General features: G+C 44.0%; 1 protein-coding gene across 6 annotated transcripts in view; it reads left to right on the top strand.

The window, feature by feature from the left end:
* MAGI2 (membrane associated guanylate kinase, WW and PDZ domain containing 2) overlaps positions 1–16,871 on the top strand; it is a 1,241,136-nt gene that overhangs the window by 1,193,284 nt on the left and 30,981 nt on the right. For all 6 annotated transcript variants that reach the window (XM_090041911.1, XM_090041915.1, XM_090041916.1 and 3 more), the window contains one exon: positions 8,069–8,207. In XM_090041911.1, the coding sequence (XP_089898037.1) occupies positions 8,069–8,207 (139 nt within the window). The remainder of the gene's footprint in view (positions 1–8,068; positions 8,208–16,871) is intronic.

Genomic DNA, 16,871 nt, shown 5'->3' on the forward strand with positions numbered 1-16,871 from the left:
GGGAGAGAAAAATGAGCCACATGCTGATCATATTAAAATAAATATTTTAATCCACCAAAATCCATAAAAGGTTATTTTAATAGCAAGTTATTCCTGTCATAATGGCCAATGAGACCAAAACAAAGGCAGCTGGCAGAGGAAAAAAATGTGACATTAACTTAACCTTTTTATATATTAAAATGGATTAAAATCTCTCTGTCATCTCAGGAGTGCAGAAGAGTTATAACAGGTTTATACTCAGAACCACAGTTTTAAAACACCACTTCCATTTGATCTGCCCTAGCATTTCTAGCATCAAATTTAGTCATTTGAAAACAATTCATACCAACATGTTTTAAGAGGTCACTATGGCCTTAAACAGCAGAGCTGTTTTTAGACCTGTTAAGCAAATGTGTGGCATGATCAAGCACTGTTTTGTGTAGGTTTAGGCCGGCCTGGCAAATTAGGCTTAAGCTGAGGATGATATTTGGAAACAGTTCTGGTAAAACTGTTTCAGGCCCGCGCTTATGGGAAGGGTAGAAAAAGCCTTTGTCCTTCATCCCCGATGTATAGTGGGCAGGAACATTATCCATTTCTGCCCTGGAAATGCTCAGGGACTACTCCCTCTCAATCTGAACAAAGCTGAGAAGTGAGGCTAAAACGAAACTAAGAAAACGAGCTGGCTGCAACCTGAGAAGCATGTTGCATTATCCAACAGGCAGATCCGCTTTGTATTCTGGTTTCTTTTCCTGGAAAGTGTCACGGTGTGGCATCTAGGAGCAGCTGTGATCCCTCTAGCGCCCCCTACCATACCAATTAGGCAATCCAGCACCCTCTATCCTCACCCACCACGTCTTTGCTGTTAAATGGTTCAATTAGGGAAGCTGCCTTTTATCTCCTAATGCACGGTACTTGCTGGACTATCCCCTGTTCCGTATGGGGTGACTCGATACACCCCAGCCTTAAGGGCTATGCATGCCTCTGACCACCCCTTTAGCACACCCCAAGCCTCGCAGCACTTCCTGGATGTTATCCGGTCCTTACGCCCAGGGGGCACCAGGTAGGGCGCAGAAGGTTCTCGCAACCAGCGCCCCTCTCTGGCACCCCCTGGGTGTGCCTCGCAACCAGCGCCCCTTACTACTGATTAGCCCAATCGGGCTCACTAGAGGTGTTCTTCCCACCAGGGTCGGCGGCCTAAGCCTTTCCTGGCCCCTTCAGGTTCCTGTCAGTAATAATTATCCAAATCCTATCCCTGGTTGGGACTCAGGTGGCCGTAGCTGTACCTGGCCCCCTGGACCACCGTCTGGGTCTTTTGCCTCACTAGGGTCAGTGGCCTAAGCCTTGCCTGGCCCCTCCGGGTTCCTGTCAATACTACTTATCCAATTAGGCTCAGGTGACCTAAGCCTCACCTGGCCCCTCTGTCAATAATAAGTATCCAGATAAGGCTCCGGCCGCCTGAGCCTACCAGGCCCCTTCGGTTCCTTGGGGTTCCCGTTATCCTGGAAACCCTCCAGAACGCCTTCTAGACCCGCACCGCTCTGGGGCGACTATCAATAATCTATGCCCCTCTTAGGGTTGCTTCTTACTATGCATGCCCCGCCTGGGGCCTCTCTTCCACACATGCCCGCTCCCATGGCTTCTCGGCACCTTCTCCGGGCTCTCTATAGCGACTGACTTGCCCTCGCCGGGCTAGTTGCCTTTACAGCACCTACTCGAGGCTTTCACCCATGTGGCTCCCACACCTGGAGCCCAACACAAGTCCCTACAGGCTTTACTCTGGTGCTAGGACCCTTGAGCGGGGTCCTCTGCCCTGCTCGGGCCTCTCGCTATTGCCCACACAGAGCTACCCGCTGTGCCGCCTCGGCACCGACCAGCTGTGCCGTCTCAGGCACTACTCGTTTGCCCACACAGGGCACCGGGAACCCCCCCAAACCACTGGGGAGCTCCCGTGAGGCCTCCTCACGCCCCTACAGCCTCACCCAGTCCTCCGGTATAATAACTCAAAGCAATCACATAAGCCAATCAGCTGCAACTCAACTATAAACCTTCTAGCTACAACATAAGGTCCAGGTCCCACCTGGCTTTCCAGTAAAGCCTCCTAGTCAGGATTCTCTCCACCCACACTGCAATGCCGCCGCCGCTCGCTCGCTCATTCAATCGGCTTGGCTCGGCTCCCCTGCAGAGCTCCTGCTCCTATAGTCACCAGAAGGGAACTGCTCCTAGGCTTTGGCCTGGGCTGTTTATAAAGGCCCAGCCCTGCCCCCTTCTGGTCACATGATCTGCCTGGTTGCCCCAGCAACCAGCACCTGGGCGGCCTTAAAGTGTAGCAGCTGCCCTTATTTCTTCCAAGACACGGGGCACCCAAGTGCCCCCGTGACAGAAAGCCACGTACATGTTAATCACCTTAGTGAAGCAGTCACACCTTAAGGTAAAAAACCTGCTCTAACTATCCCTCACCTGCACAACTGTGATTTGCCGCTAGAAGGTTAATGAGCTGGGGCAAAACTAGGAGACAGGGGCAGGATCAGCTCTGCTCCCACCAGGCAGAGGGAGCCAGTTCAAGCACAGTGGCAGGGAGCACCACCTTCCCAACCACTGCTGTGACCAGCTCTGGTCCTGCCAGGCAGAGGAAGCCAGTCCAAGCACAGCTGCCACTGGGACCAGCTCTGCTCCTGCTGGGAGCAGAGCCAATCTCAACAGTGGCAGAGGGGTGTTGTATTCCCCCCCCCCCATCACACAGACCAACTCTGCTCCTGCCAACGGGTTTTAGGCAGGAGCAAAGCCAATCCCAGCAGTGTGGGGGGGGAAGCCCCCCCAGCCACCACACTTGAACCAGCTTGCTCTGCCTGGTGGGAGCAGAGCCAGTCCCAGCAGTGGCCGGGGAGCACCATGGGCTCTGGGTGCTTCAGAGCTAAAGCATTCACTCTGCCTGACATGCCCAGGGGCAAGGCACCCTGCACAGCCCCACTGCACCCTGGCATCTCCACTCGCCTGAGGGGCTACTGTATCTTGGGATGCTGGAGGACTTCAGCTTGGGTGGAATATCTGCCTGGAGTTGGCCACATGTTAATGGAACAGTAGCAAAATTAGGTGGATTAAAGATAACCCTGCCCTGGAGTGACATAGCTTTAAAATGAATAACAAGTGCTTTAAGCCTCTTAAAAGGTGTTTATGTGCAGCCAGGCCAGACATTATGACCATTTGTACACACCACAGGGCTTTACTTCAGTTTAATTCTCCCTAAGTTGAAGTGGTGGTTATCTAAAAACACTACTTCAATTTAGGTCAAAGTAAACCTCCATGGCATGTACACAAGGGTCGGGCCCAATCCTTACCTGCCTCTCCGGCAGCGGGGAGGGGAGGGTGAGCTGCCAGCAGTCCGTGAGCTGTGGTGGGGGGTTAGTGCTTCCCTCTGTGACAGCAGCGGCACCCCCCAGGTAGCACCTGCCCACAGGCATCTGGCCCAGGCGATCCCAGGGGGGGACCACAGGTGCAGAGGGAAGCACCAGGCCCCATGCAGCTCAGGCAGGCAGGCAGGCTCCAGGGAGAAAAAAGAAAAGATCAGGCTTGCTGATTTCTTTTTTTTTTTTTCCTTCTGTGGAGCCTGCCTGAAGGGCTACCTGCACTGCCCCCAAACTGGAAGGGGGCCGGTGCTTTCTAGCATCTAGCCTCCATGGCTGTAAAGTAGCAAACTAAAACACCTTGGACATGTTTGATTTTGCTGCATCCCAAAGTCATTTAACGTGCATTATACCACTGACATGTGTAAACAGCTGCACCATTAAAGTAATGCAAAAGGGCATTAAGCCACTTTAAAGGCCGATTTTGTGGCATCTACAAATGGCTTAAGACCTCCAGAAGCCACCTAAAAGCACTGTGTAACAAGGCCCTAAGATACAGTCTGACCCTTACGGAGTTTTCCCACTGACCTCACTAGGGCCTCAGATGTCACCATTTATATCTAAAAATGTACACTGAGCTAAACACAAAGACACAGGGCTAGTCCCCCACCCTCCACCCCTCACCCCCACAGTAATACCCTCGCCTTTATGAAAATGTAGCATTTTCACTCAGCCATCACATTGGTTTTGTTGTTGCTTTCATGTACACTACAGACTTATTTGGCATAGTAGTACTTCATCCAGAAAAGGAAATAAGGGAACTTTTCAGAGGGATGCAATATGAAGGAAAACAACAGGGCAAAAACCCAAGGCAGACCATTTCAGAGTGTAATAGAAGACTAAACCAAATAAGTAGAAACCAAACACTAGAAGGTGTTTTTGTTCAAAAGCACATCGCCACCATTTTCTGCGTGCAAACACTCATTTCACCACTCATACAACTGCAAGCACCGTGCACATCAGCTCTCATGTGGAGTAGACTCAATTAATTGAGTCTGCTCCAAAGTACTGGATCTCTAGCACATCTGGGCACAAAAATGTATGTGTATAAATGCCCATATAGTCCACCTAGTCTGTTTTGTAATCTTTCCTACAATACATGGTGTTGTCACTTTAAAATTAGATATGCCTGGCTGGCAGGCAGGTGCCCCCCCCCCCAGCAGTAAGAGAGGTTTAGATGCAAGCAAATAAAGTTCTGATCCTGTTGAGCTGTTACAAAGCAGCCATGCTGTTTTAGCACTGATCAATACAATCATTTAACCTACTCAGCTGTGCTCCTGCTGATTCTTCCTGAAGTTGCTGATTATCAGCAACTGCACCTTATTTATATTACCTCCACTAGGTCAGACATCCTCCTGAGTCGCGTTCTGAGGATTGGTTGCAGGCATGGACAAAATGAATTGAAGCATCTTCGGCACAGCTGCAAAACATTAACACTAAAGACTGTTATACTACTAATATGCTGCTCACCTGTCACTTGGCCACGTTGCTGATTTAACTGTCTTGCAAAATGAGCAGGTGGCTGTGTAATTTCTGCATCACGCAGACTGCAGAAGAGTTGCTTCTTACAGCCTTTTTCTCTACTCATTTCTGCTTATGCTGACCAGATGTGACTGAAAGCAATCGTTTCACTCATCACTGAGACGTGCAGTCTCAGCCAAGGCCAGCAGACCAACAGAATCAAGGCACTAAACTAGGAATCAAAATTCAGAGGGTGAAAGAAATGCAAGGAAGTATGGATGCAAATACACACATAGCAAACAGGTGTCTTTCTAAGGAATCTATCTTCAGGCTGTAAAATACAGGAACAGATTAACCCTGGAGAGAGCAGATGCAGAGTTTTACACAAATGAGCGCAAGGAAAAAGTGCTAAGCAAAATCTTTCCCACACCTGATCCTGAATCACTGTGATACTGCAAAGCCAACAGACCTACTTATTCTCTAGTTTTTGGTCAGTTTTCTTGACTTCCCCACACCCATCCTGGGTTGCTCCTGACTTTCTCTGGGGGTTCTCAGTTCCAGTGCACTTGTTTTGAGTGTGGGGAGGATGCTGGGAGAAATAAGGGGGGAAAGTTTATCGGTCCTGCATCTATACTGCTTTAAAACATGACAGTTCATGACAGCTTGGCTTCATTCAATGGTGCTGAAGCTAAAAACCTGGAGCTACCACTAGTAGGCACCCAAGGAACATGAGTGGGACCAAACATCTCTGTTAAAACCCATTCCTACATGCCCTGCCCTTAAGAAATTCAGATGTTAGTTACTTACCTAACTCAACCTGAAGTCTGAATCTCTCAGGGTTTGCTCATCATAGCTAAAACTATATGAGTGAAATACCATATGCAAGAGCTTATTTAATATCTTGGAAAACTTTTCTTTGTACAATATACTCCAATTTGCATCCAGGATGGTTGAGTAATGACAGATTTTTTAAACACTAGCATACTTTTTTATTAGGTAGATAGGTTGTTTGTAGCTTTTGCTAAAATAATACTGTGAAATTGGCAGTATAATTAATATAATAAAAGTATATAATGCACAGTTATTGGTAAACGCATATAATAAGATCATATATTCTACCAATTAAAATTAAACATGCTATGATGATGATATAAAAATTGATCCAATGAAACAATATGCCATAGCAGAAAATAAAAACGGGGAACTTTTTATTTACTCTATTCCAAGAAGTGGGGGGGGGGGGTTTCAAAATTTAATATGGACGGAGAAGCCCCTCATCTTGGATTCAAGTAAAGGGCGGGGGGCGGGGGCAGGCTGCTGCTGCAGCTCCCTCAGGTTGGGGCCAGAGCTGCAGATGCTGTGGATGCTGCCTCTCCCCTTGGCAGCCTCTGGGCCCCACCCCACTAGCAGGCCCAGCCTCTGTCTCCTCCACAGACTGGGGCAACCAGCCTGATAGCAGTGGTGCCAAATCCACACCACTGCTAGTGTCAGGCTGGGGCCATGCTCTCTTCCCCAGGCTGCAGCAGGGATGCAGCCTTCCAGCCCTGGAGCATGGGTAACCGACAGGAGCAGGGAGGAACTGCAGATGGGGGGCATCAGGGGAGATGGGAGGAAGGGGCTGCAGTGGGGTAGGTGGGGAGCAGAGGGGGCTGCAGGCACAAGGTAGGGTAAGTGCATGGAGGGGACAGGCAGCAGGTGGCAAGCTGCCTGTCCCATGTCCCACTGCCTCCTCCCCACCACCTGCCTTGACTGTCTCCCCAACTCCTGCCCCAAACCACCTCTATCCTGCCTGCTCCCTGCCTCTTGCCCCCGCAACTGCCTGCCCCCTTATTGCCCCCACCACCACCTAACCCCCTACCACTGCTTTTCCCGCTACAGTAGTGGGGATATATTTGAGACAGTCCTCCAATAATTAGGTTCTATACATGAAATATTATAAGGAATCATAACTCGTGGCAGAGGTGATATCTTTTATTAAACCAACTAGATATTTGCAAAAAAAAAAATTCTTTTTTTGCAAGCTGTTGGGCACACACATCTTTCCTCAGGCATAGGAGAATGCAAAGATAGTAAAATGTCTCCTAGGTGGAAGTGAAAATTCATATTTTACAGGAGAGCTGATGGTGTTATAAAGTCTTCTGGTTGAAATACTTCATTTTGTGCAAATTAGGCTCAGATAAAAATTAAAATAGTCTATTTATCTTGATGTTGTCTGGTGCCAAGCAGGATATTGAATTGTGTTTCCTTCTGGTTATGATAGTTCATATTCATCTCCTTTAGCCTGTAGATGAATATGGCTACAACCTGTGTCCCTGAAAATTTATAACAAATCTATACATTTTCCATGTGTAGAATCTAATTATTGGGGATTTGTCTTAAATTCAGGGTCATCTTGGATTTGTGTAAATACTGTATTATTGTGGCTACTGTTGCTGCTATAAAATAGCCTAATTTTAGCTTTAAAATACACAAAAAGTACAAATATGAAAAAAACCTAATCTCCCAGCATCTCTGATGCAGCTGGTAAGGAATTACTATTGCCCCCATGTTACAGATGAGGAAAAAGAGACATAGAAATGGAGTTTGTTAGTCTCAGTTCATGAGGCTGTATTACCTGTGGCTTACAAAGTGAAAAAATGTTTATGAATCTACAGTTCAAAAAATGATCTCATACACACTGTTTTTCTATTTAACCTAAGCAGCGACCAGCTTGGATGTGAAATTTTTCGAGTTTATTTAATATTACCCATTTTACTGTGACATCAAAAATTGGTCGCATGCTCAGTTATTGTGATTTGGATTTAAGAATGATAGAATTATACTGTGAAACTCTGCTTCCAATGCAGTGGCAGAAAACCAAATACAGTGAAGTGTTTTCAGTTTTATACAACACAGTCAAGTTTTAAAGTACAGACAAGGGGAAAAGTTTCCTGTGACATCAAGCAGTTGAAAAAGTCACTTTTATACAAAAGACGTGAGACAGATTACAAATGCATTTCACTGATATTAACAAAACATGAGCAGTATTTGATATTCCAAACTCGGGAGAATATATTTCAGGGGTTATTTAGACTGTCAGTAGTATCCTTCAGACAAACAAGAACACATTTACCTTGATGTGTCTGCCTGCCATTCAGGTAACCTGTGATTTACTGAATATGTCTTTTTTTTCAGATGCTCATTTTACTGCAATTTTTTCCTGACTTGATATTCCTCTTACCTGACAGGTTGGGGATCAAATAATTGAAATCAATGGAGAAAGCACAAGGGACATGACACATGCCAGAGCAATAGAGCTTATCAAATCTGGTGGCAGGAGAGTGCGGCTGCTGCTGAAGCGTGGAACAGGCCAGGTCCCAGAATATGGTGGGTTTCCATTTATATATTTGCCCATGTACATGTATGTATATACCCAAGTGATTAAACTACCTTTGTTTTGTGCTAAGAATTACAGATTTAGGACCCTGAAAATTAATGATTTGAGCATGTGTTTAAGTGCCTGTATAGGTACTATACAGCACTTCTATCTAAGCTATATGCACAGGCAATGCTTAAAATATATACTTTGGAGGGGGCACTTTGAATACTTTAGGGACATCTGTGAGTGTGCTGGGAGTTGCTGATTCATTCAGATAATCTACTTGATAAAACAGCTTCTTTTACACTTTTATTGGTATTTCTCTGTACATTTTGAATCATAGGAGTTGATCCTGTTACCACATAATTCAGTGGCAAAAATCCCATTGACTTTAGTGATACAGGATTAAGCACAGTGTTCACTTGCTACTTAACCTTTCTCATCAGACAGTCTCCAACAATCTACACGGAAGTCAGTTTGGAATAAAGAGACAGTATCTGCTCTTTTGAGCAAGAGAGGTAGCATGATTCTTTAATCTTACTTTGAATTTCTGTTTTGTGTTTTTATGGCCTTGGAAACTTCTTTATTTTTTTAACTTCTAAAAAGTGGGTATAATTTCAGGCAATAGTAAATCATATTACTTATCTAACATACTGCACTAACTTTAAGGATCCTTTAAAATGCATGCCAATATATCAACTCACATTTAGGCTCTGCTCAGGGAATCACTCACTAATGTGCTTAACTTAGGTCATTGGGGTGACCATTGGTATCTGGGGGAATGATTGTTCACCAGAGCGCCCCAAGGGATGATGAGGTCGAACAGTTATAAACTCCTGCAAGACTGTTTCAGGCTGGACATAAGGAAGGATTTCTTTACTGTCCGAGCCCCCAAGGTCTGGAACAGTCTGCCAGCGGAGGTGGTTCAAGCACCTACATTGAACACCTTCAAGAGTAAATTGGATGCTTGTCTTGCTGGGATCCTATGACCCCAGCTGGCTTCCTGCCCTTTGGGCGGGGGGCTGGACTCTATGATCTTCCAAGGTCCCTTCTAGCCCTAATGTCTATGAAATCTATGAAACTTTATCTCCAGTAGTAGTTATATGAAAATCAGCAGGCTATTCAAATTACACACGTACAGTTTGTGGACCTAACAGAGCTTTCCAATTTAAAGTTGTTTCCCTCAGATGGAATGGTTCTTCTGAGGTCATTACAGCCAAGATGGATGTCGAGATTAAAAATGTTATATATAATGCAAACCAACAAAAACAGAAGCATAGACTTCAATATGCCATGTTGTAAGAGCCCAGGGCTCTTAAGTTTTCAAAATCTACAAATACCTTGTAGCCCCATATAGTATCTTGAATAAAGCCTGGTGATTCTAAGATAAAGGAACTAATATATAAAAGCTCTCTGCAAATACTTAAAAGAAAACATCAACAGGATACAGCCTGCAGCCAAGTAACCATTTCTACACAAAATTGGATTTGAAATCTCTCTTTTGTGAGGCCTCCATTTCTTCCTGAGTCCAGTTGATCCAAAATACAAATAAAAACAGTGAGTTTAATGTATTTCAGTATTTGCAGTTTTATTTTTCATATAAACTCAGGAGCTATAAAGACATTTGAAAATGTAAAAGTACTCTTAAAAGTTTAACAATGCATTTATTTGAGCTCCCAAAATGATTGTATTTGGGGTTTGCTCTAGGCTGATATTATTCTTGACTATTATCCATCTTCCCCTTTAAAAGCACTGCAGTCAGTACCATTACAACTCAAAAGTTTGCCAGCTGGCAGTGTTTGTGGTAACCACAATGTAGTTGTAGCTGGCCTATGCATTTGAAAAAATACCATGATTAAGGCAAATATTTAAGCTAGTGGATGATGAGTCATTACTCACTGGTTGTTCAAGAACTTTTGAATAGTAATATCAGGGATGACAGATTGTAGCATATTCAATTTTCATAATAATAACAGTAGCTTATACACAGGCTCTGTCAAACTTTTTTTGGGAACAGCAACACAGCCAAAAAGGCCCTCAGCCCACTGCAACATATGGCAAATTGTCACTCTGACACTTAAAATCCATGTTAACTAATATATAATCCCTGTTGGCAGACCCCGGAAGAGAGGTCCAGACCAGCTCCAGCTCTCCTGTCAGGAGCGATGCTCCATGACAGTAATAGAGCAGACTCATAATACCATATAAAAGAGAAAACAGGAATCTGTGGCCAGTTCAACAAGGAGTGGTCACCTCTACAGAGCAGAAATGACATGTGTTTGCCTGGAAAGGGTAGCTACTGGATAGCACCAAAGAATCGACACCCCTACTGAAAATATTAGTCCTGAGCCATTCAGCATCCAACTCCCATAATGCCCCCATTCAGTGTAGAACTTAAGCATGTGCTGAACTGAGCCCTAACTTAGTTCATTTCCCTACAAAGATTATTAGGATCATGTCAATGAATTTGAAAGTTATCTAATGTGAGTTCCTGTACCTTGCCTCTGCCTAATCTAAAGTGATTAAGTTTCTAAAGGTAAGGAGGTGATCAAAGAATTGAAAGAATATCAGTTCATTAATACATCACAGGGCTATTTAAAACAAACTTTATAAAGCATTTTAGTTTTTTGGCTGAGACACAATATAGACATTCAAAGTAGTACTCTATCTAAATTAGCAATCAAAAAAAGGTCCAATTAATCAGACCAACATCCTTCCATAACCTTAAGGATATGCCCGGTACAGAACTAAACAGCTGTGCCTTAATGCTGTAGTCTGTTACCGCACACAGAAGTTGCATTTGGGGGTAGCAGTGGAAAGGGTTAAAGCATTCAGAACAATTATGTGAAGTTACACTGAATACTGACAGTTGCAGTGAAACTAAAGGATATTGTTTGTATGTCTGAAGCTCTTAGATAACCTATTGCATAGGCAGAGACAGGAGTTTAACTGCTGTAACCAGTCTTCAGGCAGAATGGAAGCAAATTATAAACATGTCTATCAAAAATAACTTGACTTGCTAAAACTCTCCCCCAAACCTTCGCCCAATACTGAAAGGGCAAACAGAAAATCACATAAAGTCAACAACAGGCTGCGTTAAGAGAGTTAGAAACAGAAATTAATGAACAGAACATGCTTAAGACTGGAGGTCTTTCCTCGAGACTCCCCCAAATTCACAGATCAGGTCAGTAAGTTGTGAAGAACATCTGTCTGACCATTTGTTCAACCTCAGTGGGAATAATTAAGAGAATCCCAGCAAAAGAGATGTGGTCTTCAAATCAGAGTAAAGACAACTCTAAATGATATTTGGACACCATGGGCTTGAGGACAATGAGGACCTGAGGGCATCACACAAACAAATAAAAACGTCACTTATTTTTGTACCAAAAATATGGTGCTGGATTGTAGCAAGATAGAGAACCTTTGTTTTGTTAAAATAAAACTGCCCCATTCTGCCAGTACGTACTGAGAAAGGAAATATATCTTCAAGTCATGATGAGAAACCTACCTCTCAAAGAAAGATTGGTATGAACCCAACAATGACAGTCAAGTCTTTTAATTTTAATCATCAAAATCCTGGATTTGCTTTTCATGATATAAATTGTTTTGGAATTACAGAGCCATCATCATTGCAGAGCCATCAGGCATAGAGAGACGTTACACATAAAATGCAAAAATATTTTTCGGAAACAAGGTGTAACAAGGCCCAGTAGCCCAGTTTCAATAATTCTCAGTCCTGGCCATCGAGGAGGCATCTGAACAAGCAATCAGCATAGTTGCATATGTTTCATTATTCATTATTACAGGAAAGACATACCCAATGCATGATGCAAAAACCACCCCTAAAAAACTTTTCCTGAAAACAGCTGCAATGATTAGTTGAAGATCCATTTGTAACTGTGGTCCAACTATCACTGATTTCTAGCCCTAAAAGTACATATCAAAAAATACTTGCTGAGATGAGAGGCCCTGCACATCTAAATGAAGAAATAAGGAGTGCTGTAAATATGTCCTTTACCTCTTCTCTGGGGCTACTGAATTTGCTTTAAAACAGGGTCTGATTCCATAACCACTTCAGAGGGATCAAATCCCCACATGCAGCCAAAAATCCCAGTCACTCAGAGCTCTATCAGAATATCTGTGAAAGGGGCATGGATATGATTTCTGCTATAAAACACTAGTTGCTTTCATAGCAGGGAACACAACAAGAAGCTTAGAAAACAGATGTTACATCTCCACTCCAAATCTCAGAACATGTTTGCTGAGGATCAGGACAACCAAAGAGCCCGAACCTCCATACAAAGAGAATTATCATCACTGTCATCCAAATAGACGTTGTATTTCTTCACAAATCATCTGTCAGCAGAGCCCTCAAAAGAATCAAATCTCCAGCAAGGTAGCCATTCACTGTGTGAGAAGCACTAGCATTTCTGTGATCCTCCCATGCACTGAACACCTATGGCTCCTGCACTGGCACCCCTGGGTGCTGAGGGCATTCTGCATGTCATAGTATCAGGACTGAGAACAGCCGGTTGCCCAAAGCCTAAATTACCCTAACAGACATCAATGTAGCACCAAGAATTTCTTGGTCATTCACTATGTAAATTATTAATTCTCCCCAATTGAAAAAACATAGGCTAAGGTTTGTTGTTTGTTTTTTTTAATAGATTCCTAAAATTAGGCTTTTCAGTCTGGTGTTAGCACCCAAAAAGTGTCCAGTTGACTTGAGTGGGAATAAATGGATTCACACCAGTCAGCGCTTAGGAATTTGACTGTAGGGACACATGTCTTTAAAGTCTTAGCTAGAGGCTCAAAACACCCCCATAAGTCACATCCATGCCATGCAGAAGTATTTCAGGGACAGGCAAAAGGACTGATCCCTAAAGAGTAAGCATATTAAAAGTCAAGGAGCAGATAAAAGAGAAATTACACCCCCACACACCCTCAAAAAGCATGGCATCCAGTGAACTCTGATGACATATCTTTCTGGGGGGAAAGGTGAGGAAGGGAAGAAGAAAAATACCAGTCATTAGGGTCCATCACATTTTTTTCTAAGGGAAACACCAGTGTTTGTTTAAAACAAAATGTACAGAAGAACTGTTCAGAGAATGCTTGGGATGCTTCACTCCTATGCCGCCCCCCAACACACACACACACCCCTATACCTACACTACTTTACACACTGCCAGTTGTCCACATAGCCTTGTAGTGCGAACAAGCTCTTTAGCTGACTAATTAGAGTGCGCCATGGTGGCGCACACTAACTACAGCCAGTCTGACATGAAATACACCTCAGCTTATGTCACTCTCATCGTCACTGCTACAGTAAATGAAGTGTGCAGTACCTCTAGTTATCCGTTTCTTGTTTCAAGCAATTGTACGACAGACAGACACTGCAATTTTGTATCATTTTTTGTGTCTAATCAAATTCTTTACTTTTTTGGTGATTAACATTGTTGCAACATAACCTACAGCCTTACAACTCATCGCTGCCTAAATATCACAACTGGCCAGCTGGGAAAACCACAAAAGTCAGTGCAAACCTCTGGGCCCATGTGGATCAGGGTTTTAATCAAAACCGTTTATTGAAGCTCATGTATATGCTTTAGAAACATAATACGTTTGCTCTGTTAGAAGAAGGGAGCTGTAGAGCCAGGATCTGTCTCCACATAGCAGAGCTGGACCCCGCACCCAATCCAGAGTGGGGCAGTTTGAAAGCAGCATGTGGCATGACTATTAAAACCAGGATTACGTTGTGCTACTGAAAAATGACATGCAAAGGTGACTTTTACTTTGCCCACCAAGGAGTTGGGTTACCAGCTGGACCTGAATGGACAGCTGTCATGCCCCCTGCCTATAGACTGAGGGTTTATTCAATCTTTAATTTGTGTTTAATTCCTTTCCCAGAGCCCATTCATTTACTTGAGTCTCTTTCATGGAATGGGAGACATGTAATTTCACCTTTAATGAGCAGGTCTTTACTAGAGGAAACTACTATGTTTGAAAGCAATATCTCTCCTTACACCTTTGGTTCAGAAGAGTGCTGATTTCTTGTTTCCTTCTTTAAAATCAAAATGTAAACATTTTACTTTCTATCAAAATCTTCAGTTTTTTATTTTACCTTTTATAGTTTTGCTCTGCTCAATACACATAACTTGAAGGTACTGTCAAAACAGAGTTGTAAGTTCTGAAGACTCCCAGCTCCCTCCCATTGGAGTGTTTCCCTTGTAATCTTTCTATTGTCTTCACTGTAAGATGGATCAGGAGTTTTTAACAGAGAGTATTCTTTAATTACACCCCATAGTTAAGCCCCCTTCTTCAGTGCTTGAAAAGACATATTTTCTTCCAAGGACAATGGGGTCAGAGTTTCATTTGTGATAGTTTGAGGTGGTAGATTATGCTGATTTTTATCCAGGTGTTCATTTCCATGTGTTTTTATAGGTAATGCAGAAGCACCTAAAGCTGTTAATAGGCATTTTTTAATAAACGTAAATAAATCGTATAAGTAATAATATTATAGTTTTCAAAATTAAAACATCAGTTTAAAACATCAAAATTAAAACAATGCCACGTTTCACTGTGGGGCTTCCATTAATCCCAGTGTAAGTCTCCCATTTCCTCTTCTGAGTAGAGAGAGGTAGTTAGTGCTGTTAGTCTGAAATCAAGCAGAAGGCAGGGTAGGCTGGCAACATGGGGCATTTAGAGACATGCTCTGGGAGGCAGGGGCACTTTAATGAGAGCTGCTCCAAGAGCTGCTTTAATTAAAGCACCTGGAGCATAACGTGCATCAGCATACCCACACTGAAAAATGGTGATGGGATGCTTTAACTAAAGCTCATTCTACAAACTTTAGTGCCCTGCCACCATTTTTCAGCACGAGGATACGGATACATGTGATGCTGGAGTAGGGTAATTACCACATTTCATCAGACTCAGTTAATCAAGTCTGCTCCAACGTGCTGTAATTACACCGTGTTGGAGCAACCTGAACGCACATGTATAAGCACCCTTAGAGACTAACTTGTTCAGAAAGGTATCAGCTTTCATAGGCAACATGCTGCTTCTCTTGGGAGGTGAGAAATATGGATGTGAACCTGCTCAGTGTAGGTTGAGGACTGGGTTTCCCAGTTCTTGAGTAACCACTCTAATGATTAGATTATTATAGAGAAAGTGGAAAATGGTACATCTATATACTAATAAGTGAGGACTGATTACATCTCAAATTTGTGTTTCTTATTCTTCCATAGTAAGATCATCTTTGGCCCTATTTTTTCTGCCTTCAGAGAAACTGGTTTTTTGGCTTTCAGTACTAAATAGAACCTCTCTTCTAATTGCTTCTCCCCACTTAATTCTATATAGCACACAACAGCTTGCGCATGTCCAGGAAGTGGTATCTGGAATTCTCCTGCATATCTGCTAACTATTCTCATAGCAGTGTAAATCATAAAGGGCACTTATACACATAGATTTCATAGATTTCATAGACATTAGGGCTGGAAGGGACCTCGGGAGATCATCAAGTCCAGCCCCCTGCCCGAAGGGCAGGAAGTCAGCTGGGGTCATAGGATCCCAGCAAGATAAGCATCCAATTTACTCCTGAAGGTGTTCAATGTAGGTGCTTGAACCACCTCCGCTGGCAGGCTGTTCCAGACCTTGGGGGCTCGGACAGTAAAGAAATTCTTCCTTATGTCCAGCCTGAAACGGTCTTGCAGGAGTTTGTAACCGTTCGACCTAGTCATCCCTTGGGGCGCTCTGGTGAACAGACGTTCCCCCAGATCCTGGTGTTCACCCCTGATAAACTTGTAGGTGGCCATCAGATCACCCCTGAGCCTGCGCTTTTCCAGGCTAAAGAGTCCTGTGGCTTTCAGCCTGTCATCGTAAGATCTGTTTTCCTGACCTCTGATCATGCGCATGGCTCTCCTCTGGACTCTCTCAAGCTTCTCCACATCCTTTTTGAATTGTGGAGCCCAAAACTGGACACAGTACTCCAGCTGTGGCCTCACCAAGGCCGAGTACAAGGGAAGAATGACGTCCCGGGATTTGCTCGAGAAGCATCTATGGATGCACGCCAGCATTTTGGTCACTTTACTAGCCTCAGCATCGCATTGCAGGCTCATGTTCATCTTGTGGTCAATGATGACCCCCAAGTCTCTTTCTTCTGTAGTGCTAACCAACGTAGCACTGCCGACCCTATAAGGGTGCTGCAGGTTTTTCCTCCCCAGGTGGAGAACCTTGCATTTATCGGTGTTAAACACCATGAGGTTCTCATCTGCCCATTTGCTGAGCTTGTCCAGGTCAGCCTGGATCACCCGCCTATCTTCTGGCATGGATGCTTTGCCCCAAAGTTTGGTGTCATCGGCGAACTTGGCCAGTCCACTCCTGACTCCAATGTCCACATCGTTAATGAAGATGTTGAACAGTATGGGTCCCAGGACAGAGCCTTGAGGGACCCCACTGGTCACAGGGCACCATGATGAGTGACTGCCATCAATCACAACCCTCTGGGTCCGACCACGAAGCCAATTTCCCAGCCAGCGGATCATGGTGGAGCCAAGGCCACAACTGGGCAGTTTGGCCAAGAGGTGATAATGGGATACCAGATCAAAAGCTTTTTTGAAGTCAAGATATATGACATCAATCTCTTCTCCCTTGTCCAGGTGATAGGTCACCTG

The sequence above is a fragment of the Crocodylus siamensis genome, chromosome 4, assembly GCF_052110815.1.
Source record: "Crocodylus siamensis isolate JL-2025a chromosome 4, ASM5211081v1, whole genome shotgun sequence".
NCBI classification, from domain to species: Eukaryota; Metazoa; Chordata; order Crocodylia; family Crocodylidae; genus Crocodylus; species Crocodylus siamensis.